General features: G+C 34.4%; 1 protein-coding gene across 1 annotated transcript in view; it reads left to right on the forward strand.

Annotated features, from left to right (window-relative positions):
• Nucleotides 1–6,273: 6,273 nt before the first annotated feature.
• Nucleotides 6,274–20,995, forward strand: part of LOC131144506 (AMP deaminase-like) — a 60,471-nt gene continuing 45,749 nt past the window's right edge. The window contains exons 1-10 of the mRNA XM_058093205.1: nt 6,274–7,039; nt 10,862–11,064; nt 11,577–11,799; nt 12,350–12,528; nt 12,689–12,740; nt 12,861–12,988; nt 13,078–13,257; nt 15,282–15,349; nt 15,496–15,638; nt 16,630–16,691. Coding sequence (XP_057949188.1) covers nt 6,517–7,039; nt 10,862–11,064; nt 11,577–11,799; nt 12,350–12,528; nt 12,689–12,740; nt 12,861–12,988; nt 13,078–13,257; nt 15,282–15,349; nt 15,496–15,638; nt 16,630–16,691 — 1,761 coding nt within the window. The 5' untranslated portion in view covers nt 6,274–6,516. The remainder of the gene's footprint in view (nt 7,040–10,861; nt 11,065–11,576; nt 11,800–12,349; nt 12,529–12,688; nt 12,741–12,860; nt 12,989–13,077; nt 13,258–15,281; nt 15,350–15,495; nt 15,639–16,629; nt 16,692–20,995) is intronic.

Consider the following 20,995-nt stretch of genomic DNA (forward strand, 5'->3'; position numbering starts at 1 on the left):
CAAAATTGTAAAATTCCTCTCGAGCAAAAGATGCGAGCAAAGAAGAACTTCAGGAGAATTTCAACACAAGATGAATTTTAAATTTTATCTGATTTTTCTCTTTTCTTGTGTTTTCTCTATCATGTTTTTTTTACTACCAAAAGAGGTATTTATAGGTTTTTTCAAAGAATAATGTCCTCATTAAATTTGGTAGCATTAAATTATTGAAATAATTTTGAAATTCAAAATTTTTCAAAAAACAATTTTCTCATTTAATTAGGTAGCAATAAATTATTGAATTAATTTTGAAATTTAAATTTTTCCAAAAAACAATTTTCTCATTTAATTAAATTATTGAATTAATTTTGAAATTCAAAAATTTTCCAAGGAACAATTTCCTCATTTAATTAGGTAGCATTAAATTATTGAATTAACTTTGAAATTCAAAATTTTTTCAAAAAATAATTTTCGCATTTAATTAAATTATTGAACTAATTTTGAAATTCAAAATTTTTCCAAAGAACAATTTCCTCATTTAATTAAATTGTTGAATTAAACTCTTCTTTACTTAATTAATCTTTGAATATTAACTTGTTTAACCTTGAAAAATGTGTTCCAAGATTTAAACTAAAGTCTCTAAGTCTCATTGCCTAATGAGCTTCAAAATGAAAAAAAGAAAAAACATATTTTAAACTCTTTTAACAAGGTGTTTCTTAATTTTTTTTTTACTTATGAGAGTTTCACATATCTAATGGCTTTGAAATACTTACAATAGTTCTTCTAATTATGGTCTTTTTAAATTCTTCAACCTTTTGAGGTTCACTTTTGACTCTGGGTTTTCTTGCCTTTAAACTTCTTTATTTGTCATTCATTGCCTTCAACATTCTAAGGAGCTTTCACTAGATTAACATTGAGCTTCAACCTATCAACCTTAAGAGTTCTTTTACTTAAAACACATCACTTAATATCATATGTTAAAGCATCCTTCATTTTGTTATCATCAAAAAAATGATTGAAAAGCCTAGTTAGGTCAACAAAAACAACTTTGTTGTGTTATTTTTCATGTCCAAAGGATGTTTTCCTTTTCTTTTTTTCTTTTTTTTTGATCGGTTAAATAGATGTCGAAAGTTTAAATAGTTGCATAAAAATTGAAATAACTAAAATATAAGTTTGATTTGTTGTCTTCAAAATTGAAATAAAACATATGCTATTATAAAAAAAAAAAAAATTACTTTTATGAAGGTATTTTATTTTTAGTTGATGACGCGCACTACAAAAAATATTGTGGAAAAATATTTTTCGTGTAGAAATTATCCTGAAAAAATATTAGTGATGATAATCCACCTCCTATTTAATATTTCATTATTAATGACGGTTTTAAAACCTTCACTAATACTCAACTTTTAGTGACAGTTTCCAAATTTGTCACTATTAGTCTACTATTAGTGACGAATTTAAGCCGAGTCGATGTATAATTTATAGCGACGGTATTAGAGTTTTAGTGACGATGATAATCTATCACTGGTACTCTATTAGTGATGCCTTTAAGGTTTTTCGCTAATAATTATTAGTAACGGCAGTTATGACGACTATTTTAAAATCGTCATTATTACTTATAAAACCGTCACTAATACTATTAGTGACTGTTTTTTTATTAATAGTAACGGTTTTGATCTTTCACTAATAACCTTATTTTTTGTAATGAGGTCTACATCGTATTTGGACTACATAATAGAAGATAATCCACCTCCTATTTAATACTCGTTTCTACTATTCATATGATTCTAACCTAAAACCTACAATATAAAACTCTCAAATTTTAATTACTAAGGCTTTGTTTGGAGCTTGAAAAACATTAATCTCATGTTTGTAGAGGCTTTGGATTTGAATTTATATTACATTTAGATATAATGTAATATAAAATTGTATTAAAATTTGTTCAAATTCACCCAAATTTAAATCTAAGGTCCGAAAACCATGCTCCCAAACACAACAGAAGAACATAAAATTTTTTTATTGGAGAAAGAAAAAGAAAGGAAAATGAGAAAAAAACTCATTTTTCATTATATTTTCTTTCTATATCGAATATTATTAAAAATAAAAATTTATTCTAATATGATTGCAAAACTTTAAGAAATAAATGTTGGTAGTGTATAAATTCAAAATTTTCTTTGTTGATTTGATATATTTTTTATTTAGTTTATTACTTTCTTGGATAATCAGATATGAAAAATTAAATTTTTTATATTTTTATTTCCTTTTTATCACATTTTCCAAGTATTAAACAAAACCTAATGAAAGAAAATAAAAATTCGAAAGAATTCACTTTTTCATATTTAGTTGTCAAGGAAAGTAAATAAAAATAAAATATATAATAAATTAATGAACAAAATTTTAATTTTACATCTCATTAACATTTGATTTTTCTTAAATTTTAATCATATTAGAATAAAAAATTATTGTTAATAGTAATTATTACATAGATATAAAATATAATAGAAAATAAATTTTCTTCTTATTTTCCTCTCTTTCCGTTTTTCCCAAATAAAATAATTGATTCAAATGAACCTAGCAATCCGCTTGGATCAAAGACTTGTTTTAGTAAATGAAATGAAAAGAAAACAAGAATGACATTTATTTTTTGTTATATTTTTTCTTATATCCAAATGCTATTAAAATTTAATTTTTATTTTAATATATTTAAAAATAAATATTATGTGCTAATGATGTGCAAATTTAATTTTTTGTTTCTTAATTTATTGTATATTTTTTTTATTTCTTATCTTCATTAATAATTTGATATGAAAAAGGAAATTCTCTTTTATATATATATATATATATATATATATATTATTCCTTTAATATTTTTAAATTTCTAAACAGATCAAAGATTAGGAGATGATAATTTTCTTTCAGCAGTTGCTTTTGAATTTTATTCCAATAATTTTGTATAATATTTTTTTAATTGTTATTTCCTTCTATAAGCACTAGTCTAATAACAAAATAATTGTATAATTACCTTTGAAAATAAAAATGAGAATCAAATTTGAATAATGCATATCATTAATTAATAATCACATGTAGACCATATGCATAGAAGTTGAATAAGTAGGGTTATAAACCAAGTGAGCCGAACTAAGTTTTGCATTACTCAAACTTGTTCATTAAAATTTTAATCAAACTTGAACTTCAATTGTAATAACCCGAGGAATTAATCAGGGTCTCGTCGACAAACACAGGGGATTCATCGACGAGAATACATGAGGACCTCGTCAACGAAGACACGTCTCGTCGACGAAAAGATACCGAGATAGGGTTTAAGGCAGACTGAAACTCGTCGATGAGGGTGCAAGTTTGTCGACGAACTTTTTACAGAACTCGTCGACAAGGTGATGTGTCTCGTCGACGAATCCAACTCTATAAATAGTTAAAACTCGGATTTTTAACACAATTTTCAGTGCAGAAACCTTTTCCCTCTCTCTCTATGTTCCCCTCCCCTTCTCTCTTCGATCTCGTCTCCATCTCTCGCTAGATTGAATATCTAAGGTCACCACGACGCTCCTGGTGAAGTTCTTTGCAAGTCTGCCGGAACTGATTGTTTGAGAAGTTGGTTTGGAATTCATCCAAATTTCAGGGTAAGGCAATTTATTCAGGATTTGCTTTCGCTACAGTTATAAGAAATGTTATATGCAGAAAAATACTGATATTTTGTTATAGGGGATGCTGTTTTCAGGATGTTGAGCTGGGAACCCTGTAGGTATAGGGCCAGAGTACAGTAGGGGGTTTCAAGAGTTTAGGTAAGGAAGATATGTTATGCTAGAGATTTTGTTATATATTTCAGAAGATTATGAATGTGTATTTACAAGTATACAAATCAGGTTATTTTTTCAGAATATTATGAATATTATTTTATAGTAGAAATTAAAAAAATTGAGCATGAAATTTTTAGTATTTAAATGTGTGGCATGAGTTTTTTACAATATGGTATGTTGATCATGTAACATTACAGATATTCAGTTATACAGATGAATAGCAGAAATGAAATTAGTAATATTTCCCAATAAAACATGATTTCTAAACCATAACACTCAGATAGATTATGCAATTATAGCATCAAGATGCTATAATTAGATTATTCAGAGATTACAGATATTATATGTAGAGTATACAAATATTATATACAAATATTTTATACAGATATTATAGATAGTACAGACAGAAATCACAGATGATACAAACAGATATTATATATGTATATATATTTCAGTCAGATATCTCAGATATTATAACTAAAAATGATAGTGTTATGGTTGTTTTTTAAATCATGTTAAAAGTAGCAAGATAAATATATATTTATATATGTATACAGTATTACACGATATCAGATCCTCGTGGAAATTACAGAAAGATATATACAGCAGAACACGCTACCGTTGCTATTACAAAATATAGAGTGCAACCACATAACTCAGATAATATATGGATTCTGTCTAACCGTGTCAGGAGAGATTGTAGTCTCCCCAGTGAGCTGGGTTGAGGTGGCCGGTTAGACGATGATAGACAGGGAGATTGCCCGGAGAGATTGCAGTGGGCTAGATTGGCAGATGTTATAGATATAGATTGACTTGCCTAGTAGGCCAACTAGAGTAAGTCAAGTCACACAACCCTATCATGAGGGGTTATATCATGATACACAGATCCCAGGGTATATCAGAGTTCCAATGTACAAATATATCACACAACATCAGTTTATATTATCTTATTAGCAGTAGGTACAGATAACAAATTTAGAAATACATTTGTATTTTAAATTACTTTACATATATATTTTGTACAGTTCATCAACTTTCTCATATTACAGTATTAGTATTATTTCAGTATTTTAAATGTGTAACTCAGCCGCCACACACTAATAATAGCACATTTCCTCTTATTGAGTGTCAACTCATTGCAGTGACTTATTATTTTTCAAGAGATCCGGTTAAGCGAGCAAATCAGGTTCGCGGTTAGAGATTGTCTTGAGTTGCCCTTGTTGGAAGGGCAGGTGTATTTTTGGGTATTAGTGATTTGGGGATAGTTTTCAGATTTTAATGTTGTTACTTGGTATTTAGTATTGTAAAAATATATTTCAGATTATTATAGTTTATGGTATTGTGTATAAGACAGTGTACAGTTTTTCAGTTACCGCTGCTTAGATGCACATGATATACAGAATTATTCTCAGCACTTATTGGAGCCTGAGGTTACCGTACTTCAGACAGATGATATTTATTATATTCAGATTAAAAGGGAAAAAAAATTTATAAATAGCAGGTCGTTATAGTTTGGTATTAGAGCCTGACACGAGTGTGCGAACGATTGATATACAATCGTTGCAACTTGGACCAAGCATCATGAGTAGTGGTTGAAGCGGCATAACCGATTCGGAGACAGTTGCAAGGATAGCATGAAGGATTAGCTTATATTGCCGAAACCAACGCCATGAAGTCGGATTGGAGACACTTGCAAAAGATGAATTGGCAGATGAGGTGTTGGTAGAAAGAGTTTGTGACGGACATACAGTGGTACCATCAAAATAGCCCTGAAGGTCATAGCCAATAAGCAATGACGTCAGTTGGGCGCTCCAATAAGGGAAGTTAGAAGGGGACAGTTTCAAAGGAAGCTGGGAGCCGACATTAATGGCAATAAGAGGAGAGTTAAAATTGTCAGGAAGCTCGAGAGTATTGACAATAACAGACTTAGAGGAAATGACCATTAGGAAAAAATAAGCTCGTTAGACAAAGAGCTATGATACTATAAAGAAAATACAAACGCTTTCACTGATGTAGAGATGTTCTATACATATGACTTGTCCAATGTATATTTGTTCTATACATATGACTTGTCAAAAGTATTTAAATATTAAATCAAAATGATCCTAAACTATCAAATGCAAACAAATATTTAAGTAATACAATTGAAGAATTTCAGATTGCCGCAAACTATTGGATATTAACAAATCTTTAACTGTTAGGATTCTCGACAATTCAGCAACAGACGTAACCACAATTTGTCGTCGACGATTTTCTCTTGAAAAATATTTTGTCTCAAACTGTCGAAGGATACATAGAAACCGTTAACGATTTGTTGAAAAACTACATAATTTTCTTTATATATAAATAAATTTAAATTGAGCGAGTCACTCAAGAATCAAAATAAGTTGAATTCATTCCGACTAATTTATTAAATAAATCATAAAATTGGATTTGAAAATCACCATGAGTACGATTCAATTTTCGAACGGCTTGGTATGGGGCGAGGGTTGGGAGGTATCACAAAGGGCGTCAGAAGGAGAGAAGAAGAGGACAAGGAAAACTCCATCCCGACCGTCCACGTGCACTGATACCGGAATTGCTGTTCTCTTTCTCCCACGTCCAACTGTCCAAGTCCAAATATACCGCCAATGTCCAAACCCAGGCCCAAGGGTTCCGTCACTCCTTCATCACTCTACATAGCATTTCGCACAGGCAGTTGCTCAGACCAACCGCACCCGTCCCCATGGATTCCTCTTCGTCACCGGCGTCGTCGCTGCATCTGGCCATGGCCGCCTTGATCGGTGCCTCCGTCATGGCCATCTCCGCCTTCTACATTCACAAGCGCAGCGTCGACCAGGTCCTCCGCCGCCTCATTGACATCCGACGCAAGCTTCCTCCCGATAACGCTGGCCGTCGCTCCGAGTTGCGTGGCCGAGAGGAGGACGAAGAAGAAGAAGAAGAAGAAGAAGAAGAAAAAGAGGAAAGAATGGAGCGAGACTTTGACGGTTTTGGTTCCGACGAAGAGATTGAGATTGATGGGAAAATGTTGAGGCAGGCTCTATCTAGGTCGGCGGAGCATACCTCGTTTAGTTATTACAGAGCTTCGTCTTCCTTACCAAATTTATCCGTGTCGAATCATTGGTTGGGCGGAGACGCTAAGTTTCGTCAGCCAGGGAGGATCACTCCACAAGTTTCTTCTTCTTCCTTTGATAAATTAGATTTGATTCCCTCGGGTCTCACACAGCTTCAAACAACTCAAAGAAACAGTATGCATCATAATCCACCTATCATTTTTTCGATGTGTTATTTCTTTTGGGGAAAGTGTCACATTATGCTTTCTTTACCATGCAGTCTTAGTGAAAATGTTCTATGTCGGGTCACAGAAACTGGATGAGCTTTTGCCAGTTTTTTTAGTCAATTAGTTGATAATGTTCTGTAGTTAAAATATAGAAAGAATATGTGGCTGTTGATCGAATAAAAATTCATTAAGGATCATATACGAATAGTGTTTCCGAAATGGATGTTTACCGGCTGCCATATCATTAAAGAGTATCTTGCATATTTCATTGGCATGATATACTGCGGGACTACGTTTTTGATAAGGCAAAGGTGACCCTTGGAATTAAAAGATGCCTACGAAATTGACAGCTGCCTTTTAATTGGAATGCATTTTTTAATTTTAAAGGCTGCTTTCGACTCTAAAAGCTGTATTTGATTTCCATTTTCCAAAATTAAAAAAGTGTGTCCTTTGTTTTTGAAAGTTAACTGTCAAATTTTGAGATATAACTTTTGTTCATTTTCTGAGAACAAAGAATCCATTTGCAGTTGTCTTATGGCATTCATTTCCCTAAACTTATTGCATTATAACTTCGAACTTTGAAGTAAATTATTACAGTACTATATAAAATTGTTTGGTAGACAGGAATGGAATGGAATTGGTCTTTATACTTTTACAAATTTGCCGTATAATTTTTCATTCCATTCCACTCAATCCATTCCATTGTAGTGTACCAAACATAGGGTAAGTGAACTGATTGTCACCATGTTGCAGTTTGCATGATGCCATTTTTTTCCCTTTTCTGATTATAGAATGTTTTTTCTTGGTTATGCCCTTGCCTTTATGGATTTTCAAGAGTGTTTCAGGCTTGAGGATTAGTATAGTAACAGTGGTTTAGATGCTATTAATTTGAGCTCAAATGCTATTTCTAATTTCACTACCTTAGTAGGATGTGGATTTTTGTATGGCTATTCTAGGTGTCCATCTTTGCGATTCTAATCTGGCTAAGGTTGGTAAGTGCCATGAATAGTTAGAAGGGGTTTGTAAGAGCTTAGATGGTCGGAGCAGGGCTCTTTTTTCTTCATGCAGCTGGACTACTTTGATCAGGCTTCTCTTTCTTTGATTCCTTTCATTTTATATTTTTTCAACATTCTTGCCAGATAGCTGCAAATTTTGGAGTGTGTTATGATGAATTTTCTTTGGTCAGGGTTCGGCCAGAGGAGAGATAATTTAGTAAGTTGGGACAAGGTTTGTGGCTCAAGATTGGCGGGGCTGGATCTTGGTAACTTGGTGTCTAAGAACCTGGCTCTAGTACGAAAATGGTATGGTGTTTTTCATGAGAAGATCATTCTCTTTTGCATAAGTTGATCAAAAGTAAATACAGTTTGCAATAGAATGGGTCATAGGTCAATATGGGCATTAGAGTTACCCATGGTAGATCTTGAAAATTAATTTCACATACTTCATCCTTTTCCTTTCCATTTTTCAAGTATAAAGTGGGGAAGGAAATACGGATTGCAAAAGAATGGGTGGGATGTTAATTGTGGCGTTAAGAGTTACCCATGGAGCCCTTGGAAATTTATTTCACATACTTCATCTTTATTCTTTCAATTTATCCAATATAAAATGGGGGATTGTTCTCTGGTTTATTTGGGGAGTATTTATGGATTAGGAAGCAACCTTTTTCATTGCTTTTTCTTCCCTATTTTGCCTTACCATTCTGCATAATTCCCTTATTTTTTTTTTCCTAATAAATTCTTGAAGGGGATAATATTTCTTGGTATTTCCATTTTCACAGAAACATAAAATGATAATTGATAGGCAAGTCATGGATCAGGGAACTCCATTTGTTATTTGATTTGTTGGTTTCACGTTGGCATTATTTCAGGGATTCCAAAATGTGGGCTGTGATGGTTTTGGGGTGTTCTCTTGTAAATTGTTCTATTCAGATTTGATTTGTTGTTCTACAACCTTTACCATGATCAATCATATTTGGAAGGTAAAGGTTCCCTCAAAGGTCAAGGCTTTTGTTTGGTTACCCATTCTTAATTGAGTTCACGCTAACAATTCTGCTATAGATTAAGATGCCGTACATGGTTTTATCTCCTGATCCGTGTGTGATGTGCTTAGTAGTAATGGGTCTCATTCTCATCTTTTCTTGCATTATTTAGCCTGGGCTTAGGGAATGGGTTACTTGATTTTTTCAGGGTGAATGTTGGGTGTGCCGAAGCTTGGTGAGTTTGTTTTTTAGGCAATTGCATCTTAAATTTGTTTTAAGTGTAGTTATGCAAATAGGTAAACATTTAAATTTTTAGAAGCATATTAAGGTTTATATTTCATGATTTTGCATTGAGGTTAGTTTAGTTTAACAAATGATATGTATCCAATTAACCTCGATGCAGGAAAAAAAAAATATTTTTTTTTGGAATGCTAAAAACACTTGGAAACCATAATAGAACATTTTGGATGGCAATATGATGTATAGAACACGTGTAAATTTTCGCATTTGCTATGAAAAGTACAACAGGAAAAAATTGCATTTATCAAGAAGCTTGTACAATAATAGAGGCACATTGATGTTGAAAGTTAACTATCATAAAATATGAATATGAACTCTTTATTTGCACGATATAGGTGCATAGGTAGCTTTTTCTTTTCTTTGCTTTCCTTTATTTTCCAAAAAATTTGCAAGTAATCGAAATTTATTTCGTTGAATTTTTCTTAGTATTAAATAGAAAGTCTAAATGGAACATAACTATTATTATAACTTTGAAATATTCATAAAAGGGTGTATTTTAGTGGCCTTTGTTGCATGTGATCTTACCATTTCGGTGACCTCTGATCTGTGCCTTCAGCTGTTTCTCTCCCTACCTTCTCAAGCATGCAGTCAGTACTTGACCATCCTTGTCAAGGTTTTTGTTTTTGTTTTTATTTTTTTTTGTGCTGTGTTTTCTTGTTACACCACTTCATGTGAAAAGATAAAAATGCATAGTTGAAGTAATTTTTGGCAATCTTGCCGTTATTTGTATGACATCTGGACAGTTCTTCCTTGCATTTAGCATTTTTGTTGATCTTGCCTTTATTTGCATGAAAAGTGGAGAGTTTGTGGTACTATTATTAAAAGATGCAATCATAAAATCACAATTGCATCTTGAATTTTAGCTAGATAATTCTGGCTATGATATAACATTTTGATGGTGATAGCCTCATATAAAGTTTTGCAAGATAACATCCTGAATTAAATCTTTCAAATTATTCGAGTAGTCTAATTGAAACAATTGGTGATTTTTCTTTTTAATATTATCACTGGTGTTCAATTCAAACACATGTAACTACAAAAATTTGGCTGAGCATTGGATGAGATAGACACTCCATAATTTAGAAAGTTTAGTTTTATTAGTGCTTTGTTTGGTCCATGGAAGGAAACTATTCAAGTGTTTTAATTGATAGAGCAGGAAAATATGAAGTATGAACTATGATGCCCATAGCTGGACCTGTATTTGGAGATGAGGACATTCTTGAAGCCAGTAGCTGGAGGTAAAGCTATTGACAGGAGTTGCAGAAGCGTTCTCAGTTCTAGTGCAGAACTCTTTATAGCATATATGTTGTTCTAGTGCAGATGTTAGTTATATGACATGTATATGATCCTAAAGAAGGTGCCCGTGTATGGGAAATTTTCAGATATTATGCTTTCTGCAGTCTAAATTGTCTAATAAAACAAACCTGTTGAACGGGCTCCATTGTCTTTTTTAAAAATTCTTTTGTGGTTTATATGTTGCATCATTTTTTTTCCCATCTTGCTTCTTCCCAGGAGAGGATCATATGGTTAACCCTTCTGCTTCTACAATGAGCGTAGCATCTGTTGGTAGGCTGATGACTCCAAGATCTCCTGGTGGCAATGCATTTGGAAATGGAGGGGACTCTGATGATGAAGTGACGGAGCCTGCAAATGGAGAGGACATTGTTTTCAGCTATGACAACATAAATTCGTCAGCTGATTTTATAAATGGAAATGTAAGTGTAGTTCTAGATTTTCATTTTTTTTACTTGATACTTGCACTCAAATGTCTTTTATGTTATACATGGTACAAAGTGTTTCAACTGCTTTATCAATCATAGAATGCTGCTACACAGATGTAAAATAGTGAAGCTTTTGGTTTCAGATAAAAACCTACACTACTTTCTGTAAATTTTTTTTCCTGAGTCTGTGCAATTTTGGGAGACATATGATTAGATAAGTGCAAAGTCTGATTGCTCTTTATTTAATGCAAAAAATTGTATTAGTTATCTAGCAACACACTAGCTGCTTAATCGATCTTGAGTTTTTTTGAAAGTATTTTTTAAATTATTTGCTCATGCCCAATGGTAGATGTTGATTATAGGCAGATTTTTCTAGTATATATTTATTTTTTCTTGTTGCAATGTATGTATATTGTTTTTTATTTATGTAATGCTATTTTTCGAATATGTAAAACAATGCATTCAGTTATGTATATTTTTATTCACTTCCTGTTGATGGTTTGCAGGGTGTAAATTTAAATGTTGATAACTCAAGTATTGATCCATTTAAAGCTGACATTAGCAATTATTTCCAAGATCAAGAAGGAAGAATGACTGTAGGTAAGGAAAAAGCTGGTGTGGAACTGCATGGCAATGGGAAGGTAGATGCAGATAGAGCTCCAGTGCACAGTAAGGAAAATGATCCTGTTTCTGCACACGCTATTTTGCCCCCGAGAACTGCGGTGCATGGTACTCTCAGCTTGCTACACTCAAAAGAGTCTCGCTGTCTATGTTTGCCCTTCTTTGCTTCAAAATGCTTTTCTTTGAGCTTCTTGTTTACATTTGGATGAGTGGCATGTCAGTGGTATTTCTGCTTCTTGAACATGTTTGAATTCATGGTAGAGAAGTTAGACTACTTTTCTGTATCGAACTAGTTAACATGAGTTGTTCTTTTTTTTGTTTTTTAAAATTAGTTTTGGTGGGAGAACCATAAAGATTAAGATAATGGAGATGGTAATATTAGTGTCCCAGGTTGATTAATATGTTGTCAGAATGTATTTATGCCTTTTAGCATCTTTTAAGTGTTTCAAGTTGCATGTGTAAGTGTTTAGTCCAGGCTATTTTACAGTGTAGTTGATGCTGCTATAAAAGTTTGGTATCTAGCATCTGACATGATAATTTCTTGTAGGGAGACGTGTCCTGCATATCGGAGTTGTTTGCTTATTTTAATTTATTTTCGGAATGTTGGACTGAGTACTAGATGCGTGTTTCTTTTTTCTGTTGAAATGTCTGAACTCAGAGTCAGGAAACATAGAAGAGGAAGAAGTAAGGAAGATGATTCGTGAATGTTTAGATTTGCGGGAGAGTTATGTTTACAAGGAGAAGGTTGCCCCATGGGAGAAGGAACCTGTGGCAGAAACTACTGTTTTAGGGACTAACAATGACCCATTTCACTTCAGCCCTGTTGAAGCAACCGCTGTAAGGCTCTTTTTTTTTTTTTTGTGCTTCTTAGTAGCTGTAATAGTCTGATGTTGAACTTTCTGTTTCTTATAAAACTTGTTTTAGTTGTCTGAGTGCAATTAAGCATTCATTTCCCTGCATGCACTTGTTTGATATTTTTCCTTTTGTTTTGGAGCAGCATTGCTTTAGGATGGAAGATGGTGTTGTGCATGTTTATGCAAGTGAAAATGGTAGGCCCTATAGAGCAATTGAAAATACGTTTATAATTAATAAAAGATCATTGATATTTCTGTATGGATATTAGCTTGTTCAATTTGAACATCTTCTGATTTTTTGTAAATCCATTTCAGACACTGTAGATCTTTTCCCTGTTTCAAGTTCGACAACATTTTTCACTGATATGCATCACCTTTTAAGGATAATATCTATAGGGAATGTTCGTTCTGCCTGCCATCATCGATTACGATTTCTTGAGGAGGTAGTGTTATTCAGCCTTCGTTTTGGATTTTTGGGTCACATTATTTCATTTTAAATTTATTTTTACGCATATATTTGATCACCATGCAGAAATTCCGTCTTCATCTGCTAGTAAATGCTGATCGGGAGTTTCTAGCTCAGAAGAGTGCACCTCATCGTGATTTCTACAATATTAGGAAAGTCGATACACATGTGCATCACTCTGCTTGCATGAACCAGAAACATCTTTTGCGCTTCATTAAGTCAAAATTAAGAAAAGAACATGACGAGGTAGAATCTCTCTTGCTTGAATAATTTTCCTGTATATTGCATATGTCTAAAGACTTAACCTTATTGAATGAGCTAAGATAAAGCCATAATACTTAATTTATTAAAATGGAAGGATGTTTTTCCAGGGGGAGCCCGAGGGCTGGTTTTCTCTCTATGGTTGTATGAGCTAGGAGCTGTATCTCTATGGCTTCCATGTTTGTAAATTGTAATTGTTAATGGGGAGCCCAAGGACTAGTTTACTTGGTTTACTAGGCTGTTGCAAGGTGACCCAGTTTCTCCTTTCTCGTCATAATGGCTGTGGATGTAAGTAGAATAGTGACGTGTGCTGAGGAGTTGCTGATTATTTACGGCTCTAGAGTTGGAAGAGAGGGCCTGGAAGGTTCTCTTTTACAATGTGCTGCTGATACCATGTTTTCTTGGGGGCTGACGTTGGTATCAGAAAGTGCTTTTGTTGCTGGAGATTGTTTACTCTCTTTCAAATTTGAAGATTAATATGTATAAGAGTGGTGTTACTAAGATCAATATGGCATCTAGGGTGATTAGTGATTTTGGTAGGATAGCTGGTTGTGGGTGTTAGAGTTGCCTTTATCTTACCTAGGTCTTCCTTTGGCAGGTAATCCTAGGTTTCTGTCTTTTGCGGATCCTGTAGTTAGGAGAATTGGGAGGTGTATAGAGGGTTGGAGGAGAGCTTGCATTTCCTTGAGGGGAGTACATTATTTTTTCAACTATTCAGCTATAGCTAAGAGAATTTGCTATGTGGGGCCTCTTATGGTCGGCATTGTGGAGGGCTAGAGAAATCATCTGGTTAATTGGGAGATTGTTGGTAGGGACTATAGCAGAAGCAGATTTAGGCCTTGGCGATCTTGTATCCAAAAATATTTCCTTAGTTGTTAATGCTTATGGAGATTCCCTTTGGAACTTGACTTTTTTATTGCTCAAGGTTGTTAGGACTTAGGAGTAAGTATTCTTCATTTGGATGGTTGGGATCTAGGAGAGCTATTAAACATATGCAAGTCCTCAGAAGTTCATCCCTCAGGTTTCCCGTTTATTTTCACCTTCTTATACATCGGGGTAGTTCTCTGCATTTTTCGGAGAACTTTTGGATTGGGAATGCTCCTTTGTTTGGTTCTTTTCCTTCGTCCTGGACTTCTGTATTTCCATGATACCCCCTTTTTTCTTTCTATTCTCTGGAGGAAGACTTGTTTCTTGGATTTTTCTTTTCTTTAGAAGTCTCAATGACAGGAAAGTGGAGGAGTTTGATGAAGGGTTCTTGCTTCCTTTATCCATCATTCAAAGGCAGATGTGAGGATTTGGACACACAGATGACAAATGGTTCTGGCCTTTTTTATTTTAATATTCTTGATGCACTTGTTCAAATCCTCTTCCTCCTCTATTATCTCTCTTGACAATTTCTCTGGCAAGCAAAAGTTCCTTCTAAAGTTGATTCCTTCGCTTGGATTTTGATTCTTAACAGGATTAATACTAATTATTTGTTTCAAAATCTTGCAAGGATTTTAGCCCAGATATAACAAAGGAGAATGATTCCTACCTTTTTCTCCATTGTGTGGTTGCTAGGCAGCCTAGGCTGTGGTGGAGCAATTTGTTTGGTGTCTTTGGCAAGGTGTGGTTGTGTCTATCTAATGTGAAAATTTTCATGAAGATGGAGTTTTAAGAGTTCAGGAGAGGCTGAAATGGGAGGTTTTTGTGGAGGTGTGTGTGCTTGCTATTGCTGTCTGTCTTCCTTAGCTGCTGGATAGAGTTGTGTTCCTAGCTTCTTTAGGTGCTATTTCTTTTGGGGGTTTGGGGGAATTTCTTTGGGTAATTTGCAGTGTGATTGAAGGGTTTGCTTTGATGTAAATTTTTCCTTTTATTGGAGGGTGTTTTGTTCTTCTTTATGTTTTATAGGACGATGCTTTATCCTCGATGTTTTATTTTATTCTCCATCAGTCTATTTGAATAAATCTTTTTTTCTATCCAAAAAAAAAATTAAAAAAATAATACTGCTATCTACTTTCATTCTGCAGGTTGTCATATTTCGAGATGGAAAATATCTTACACTTAAGGAGGTTTTTGAGAGTTTGGACTTGACGGGGTTTGTGTTTTTAGGGTTTTTAACTTTGATGGGATTTGTTATTAAGGATACTATTTCAGCATAGGAGATATGCCCTCATCCCATCCCCCCTCCTCTCTCTCTCTCTCTCTCTCTCTCTCATATTTATATCCAATTTGTAATTTCAGGCATGATCTCAGTGTTGATTTGTTGGATGTGCATGCCGATAAGAGCACGTTTCATCGATTTGACAAATTCAATCTTAAGTATAATCCTTGCGGACAAAGCAGACTCAGAGAAATTTTCTTAAAGCAAGATAATCTGATCCAAGGTTTGGCACATGAATGAAGATTAACTATTAGTCCTAGCAACTTTAGTGAGTTATTATTTTTGATTGCTGGGGATGATGTTTTGAATTTGCCTTTACTAAACTATTGTCATTGCATCTGTTTAAGCCTCTTCAATTATTTATTATTTATTATTGGTAAGCTATTATTTATTTATTTTAAATTAGTAATCTCCTGTAATATATAAGTTTTAAGAAGCCAGCTTTGTTTGAAGAAGATAATTGACATTTCTGTTACCTCACAATAATTTTTTTTATAGAAATTGATTTCATTCCATGGGGGATGAATGGATGATTAATAATTGTGCAAAAGACATTCACATCCCCTGAGGTTTGCCAAAAAGATAAGGACCTCCCCTGAGGTTTTTAAAATTCTGCAGACCCCCCTCAAGTTTGAATTTATGGACACCCATACCCCTCATGTCAACTTTTTGTTAGTATCATCCATTAGTTAAAATCTAATATCAAAAGTGAAAAAAAAGGAATTGTTACCAGTTATTGTAGAAAAGGAATTGTTATTGGTTATTGTAGTGTTGTTCAATTTTAAAAAGTTATTGATGAAAATTTTGACCTTAAGTTGTCTATGAAACTTTTGATCTTTTAGCAAATGTCACAATCATAAATTTCTTTGATTTGGTTTTTGAGAGGAGACTTAGAATTTCTTTTCCTATTATATGAGAAGCTCGGGGATGCATTTGAAAATTTGCATAGAAGGCCCCTTCTTTTGTGTAAGAAGTCATTAGATGTAGAGAAGCTTTTAATCTTGGGACTTGAGGCAAAAATTCTAATAATTTTTTGGTGTCATAAATTAATGAATGTTGGGTAGATATAATGAAGTTACTCCCTTATACACAACTTTTTTTTTTCCTATTCATTTTGCAGTTTCTTTAAAATTCATAGTTTGAAACAGAGGCCACAATGTGGTATTGTATAGAAAATGTAGGCATCGGTTCTGATTTTTTAAGTGAATATTCAGGACGTTTTCTGGCAGAAGTAACAAAGGAAGTATTATTGGATCTTGAAGCTAGCAAATACCAGGTTTTGGCAACTAATTGTGTTTGAAATTAGTGAAAACTTTAAATTTTCCCCATACATTATTATTCCCTTTTCAACCTCATTGCATGATTATGTGTGATTGTACGATCTTCATGGTGGTTCATGCTTTTGGTATACTTGAAAATACTACATAAACAATGTATTGACCTATCTCACAATTGTCACTGCTATTATGTAATTATAAAATTTTCCAATTTTTACTTGCTTTTAGATGCAACTGATCTTTTCTTTCCTGAATTCCAACATCACAGATTTAGCAACACAAATGTTGGCCTGAAATTAATGATCATATACCATATCTCTTGTGAGTTGAAGGAAGAAAATGATGAAAGGCAAAGGAAAAGAACCTTCCCTTGTTCATACCATTATGTATTATGTAGGATCTTGCCAAGATAGCTGACTTAACTTGAACTATTAGGAAGTTCTTTTAGTCTCCTTGCAACTTTCAGACCAGTAGTGGAAATTATTTTTCTTAATGCCATATGGGCCACACAAAAGAAGTCATCTAACTTGGTGATGCCTACTTGTTAATGTGTGTGCATTATGCTATTAAATATGTCATCTGCATTGTTTCATGGGACAGCAGAATTCCAGAACCCCTTAATTTGCCCAAGATATGATGGTGTCCTGCTGTGTGGTGACATTAAGTCCCCCAGCCGTACTCATCTAAGAACATGCAAACGGTCATTGATCCAACTCAGTGATCAAGTCATCTGCATTGTTGCATGGGACAGCAGAATTGCAAGACCCTTTAATTTGCCCAACATGTGATGGTGTCCTGCTGTGTGGTGGCATCAGGTCCCCCAGCCGTTCTCATCCAAAAACAAGCAAATGCTCATTGATCCAACTCGGTGATCAAGTCCCTTGGCATGACAATCTTTATCCCAAAGATAAGTCACCGAGGAACTATAACTTGAATGGAAAAAGTGTTGAATTCACATTCTATAAGCACCAACTCCCATTCTCATAGTATAATCATTGTGTAAGTGTACCTACTACTAACCAGGAGCAAGCTGGAGCTAGGGGAAGTAACTCCATACACTATTCGAGACAAATATACGAAGGTTCAAATACCTCGTCCTCTTGGTACAATATGGAACCATGGTAAGCCAAGGACCAGTACAGATGCATGTCCCTAACCTCCAGGTTGAGAGTGCTGTGTGACCTCATTCTACAATGGGTCCATGGGGTTAGGGGTGAGCATTTGGTTGGTTAGGTGAATTCGGTTAATTAACCGAATTAACCAAAAAATTTTGGTCAAAAAATCTCATTAACCGAACTGACCAAAATTCCATATATAACCAAACCGACCAAAATTTCATATTTAACCGAACTCAAAATTGACCGAACTGAATTTCGGTTAAATTGGTTAACTGATTTTAACTGATTTAATATTTTAATATATATTAAATATAAATTTTTAATATATATAAAATTTTAATATATATAATATATAAAAAATAAATAATATTTTAGTATATATATAATATATATAATTATTAATTATTAATTTATACTATTTGGTCAACCGAATTAACCGAACCCAAAAACCGAAAAATGAAAACCGAAAATTGAAATTCAACCAAAATGAAAACTGAACTGAATCGAATAAATTTTCAACCAAACCGAACCGACCGAATTTATTTAGTTAATTCGGTTTTAACGGAATTATGCTCAACCCTACATGGGGTTCCCAATCCCACACAGAAACCCAAGACACGCTGATGTAGGACAATCAAGACCTTGGGAAGATCCTTGCTGGAGAATAATTAAGAAGAGTTGGGTCAAGGAATTGTCGAGTTTAGCTAATTTTTTATTATGTATGTTTGGTATTAGTTAGTATAGGATTATGTGTATTTGGGGGTGTTTGTAATATTCGTGTAATTTAGGTGTTTGTTTGTAATTCATCTAGTTTTAGGGGTATGTGTGTAATTTTATGTGTTTAGGCTTTCTTATAAAGTGTATGAAAACCATGTTGTAGGCAGTTGTCAATGAATTTGAATTGAAGTGAATGTGAGTTTCCCCTTTGTATCAACTCTCTCCTTCCTTCCCCTTCTTCTCTTCTAATTTCTCCATGGCTGCAGATCCTTGGTGCTGCCACTGCATCATTTGGTATCACCGTATCAGAGCCCAACTTCGATCTCCATTCTTCATTTTCAATCCCCCAATCTTTCCCTTCTCTTCTGCTCTGTTCTTCTCCCCCTCTTCCTTTTTCTCTTCTTCTAATTTTTCCTCCTAATTACCAACAAACCCCTATATTACAACATGTGTGTAATTTTATGTGTTTAGGCTTTTTAATAAATAATGTATGAAAACCATGTTGTAGGCAATTGTTAATGAATTTGAATTGAAGTGAATGTGAGTTTCCCCCTTGTATTTCCTCTCTCCTCCCTTCCCCTTCCTTCTTCTCTTCTAATTCCTCCATGGCTGCAAATCCTTGATGCTGCCCCTGCATCACACACCCCTCAAGGATGTCAAAAGCCCGCTTCCAAGCACTCCATGGGGTGCTTGTTGCCCAAATGACAGTGGGGGTAGTAGGACGTTCGCCTAGTATTTTCCCCTGACATAAACATCGTTCAATACTATTCTTGCTCTATCATGAGTGACCATCCATAGGTTTGAAGTATCATAATTCACTTGTTCAAGAGTAACTGTTCAGATCTTCCATAAGGCCATAATACACTCATAGTACATCTATGACTACTCCATAATCCAATCCATGCTTAAAAAAGTTTCATTTCAGTCATATCTGCATGTCCATTATGACCTTCCATGGCTGCCTATATGGCCTTCTAGCACATAGTTACGGACGTAAGAACGTATGTCTATAACATGTTCCCCCACCCATCTTGTCAATATCCACATAGGTGTTGGAATTGGTGTGATCCCAAGAGGGGGGGTGAATTGGGTTTTAAAACTTTTCGGCTAATTTAAACGTTTCGCCGATTCACCACATATCATATCCCATTTTAATTATGGTCGTGAATATGGTTTTAAATAACGGCCATTACATAGCGTAACGGCCGATATGTAACGGAAATCGAAGGCTCCGAAACCGATATAGGCCGATAATGCGGTTTGGAAAAAATTCACAGCCGTAACGGTTCGTAATGGCCGTTACCCAATGTTACACTTCGTAACGGTCCGTTACGGACTATTACATGGCCGACAGCTTGCAGAAATCTGAATCCCTAAAGCAAGCTTCTGCTGCAGCGCTGCTTTCCCCCTCTCCCAACCACTCATCTACCTTTCAATCTAACTATCTAAGTCTAACATTCAAAGAGCAAACTGCAAAGTAAAAAACTTACCTTGAAATTTTGTTGGCCGAAGCTAAATAAGAAGGCTTCACTTCTTCGAAGCCTAAAAGTGAGCAGATCTACTCATCTTCGTAGCCTTGCAGGAGTTGCAGACTTGCAGCAGCTTGGCGAGTCACCGGCGACAGGTCTACAGCAGCTCCGCCGCCTCTGCGAGTCGCTGATAGCCCTTTGGCAGCTACCTCAGCCAGTCGTCGCCACTCACCACCAGCCAGCCCTTCGATTTCTGCTTCAGAGCTTGGAGTCATCGGCCGTTCGTGCTTCGCTCCTTCGAGGCTTCAAGGCTCCTCTGAGTCCCCTCCCCTTTCTTGGTCTCACTCATACTCTCTACTCATCACTTTTTATACATTTTACATTTCCTAAGTCCTTGCTCTTCCTTTCTCTAGCTTTAGCAAGTTTAAATATATCTTTTTCCCCTTCTTTTGTACCTAATCTATCATACAAACTATTAAATGATCTATATTTAGCTTCACTAACGGCCTTTTTTGCATCTTTTCTTGTCACCTTATATTTTTCAAAGCTATCTCTGTTTCTACATTTTTGCCACGTTTTATACCAAATTCTTTTTGTCTTTATGATTTTTTGTACATCTTTATCCCACCACCAACTCTTTTTGCTATTTGAGAATCTTCCCCTTGATTTACCTAAGATCTCTTTTGCTATTTTTTAATAGAGCTAGCTATTCTATTCCAAAGAGTATTTGTATCTATCCCGTCCTCTGTGGTCCAATCACCATCTTTGATCATTTTGTCTTTAAATTTTATTATATTTTCTCCTTTTAGGTTCCACCATGGCACCATCTAGTTATTTTGCACTAGTTTATTTTATCATTTTTCTTCCATTTTTTAATACATATATCTAACACTAAGACTCTATGTTGTGTGGTTAGACTTTCACCTGGAATAACTTTACAATCCTTGCATGATAAACGATCTACTCTCCTAGTTAAAAAAAAAATCTATTTGACTTCTA

This window comes from Malania oleifera, chromosome 12, assembly GCF_029873635.1.
Source record: "Malania oleifera isolate guangnan ecotype guangnan chromosome 12, ASM2987363v1, whole genome shotgun sequence".
Lineage (NCBI taxonomy): Eukaryota > Viridiplantae > Streptophyta > Magnoliopsida > Santalales > Ximeniaceae > Malania > Malania oleifera.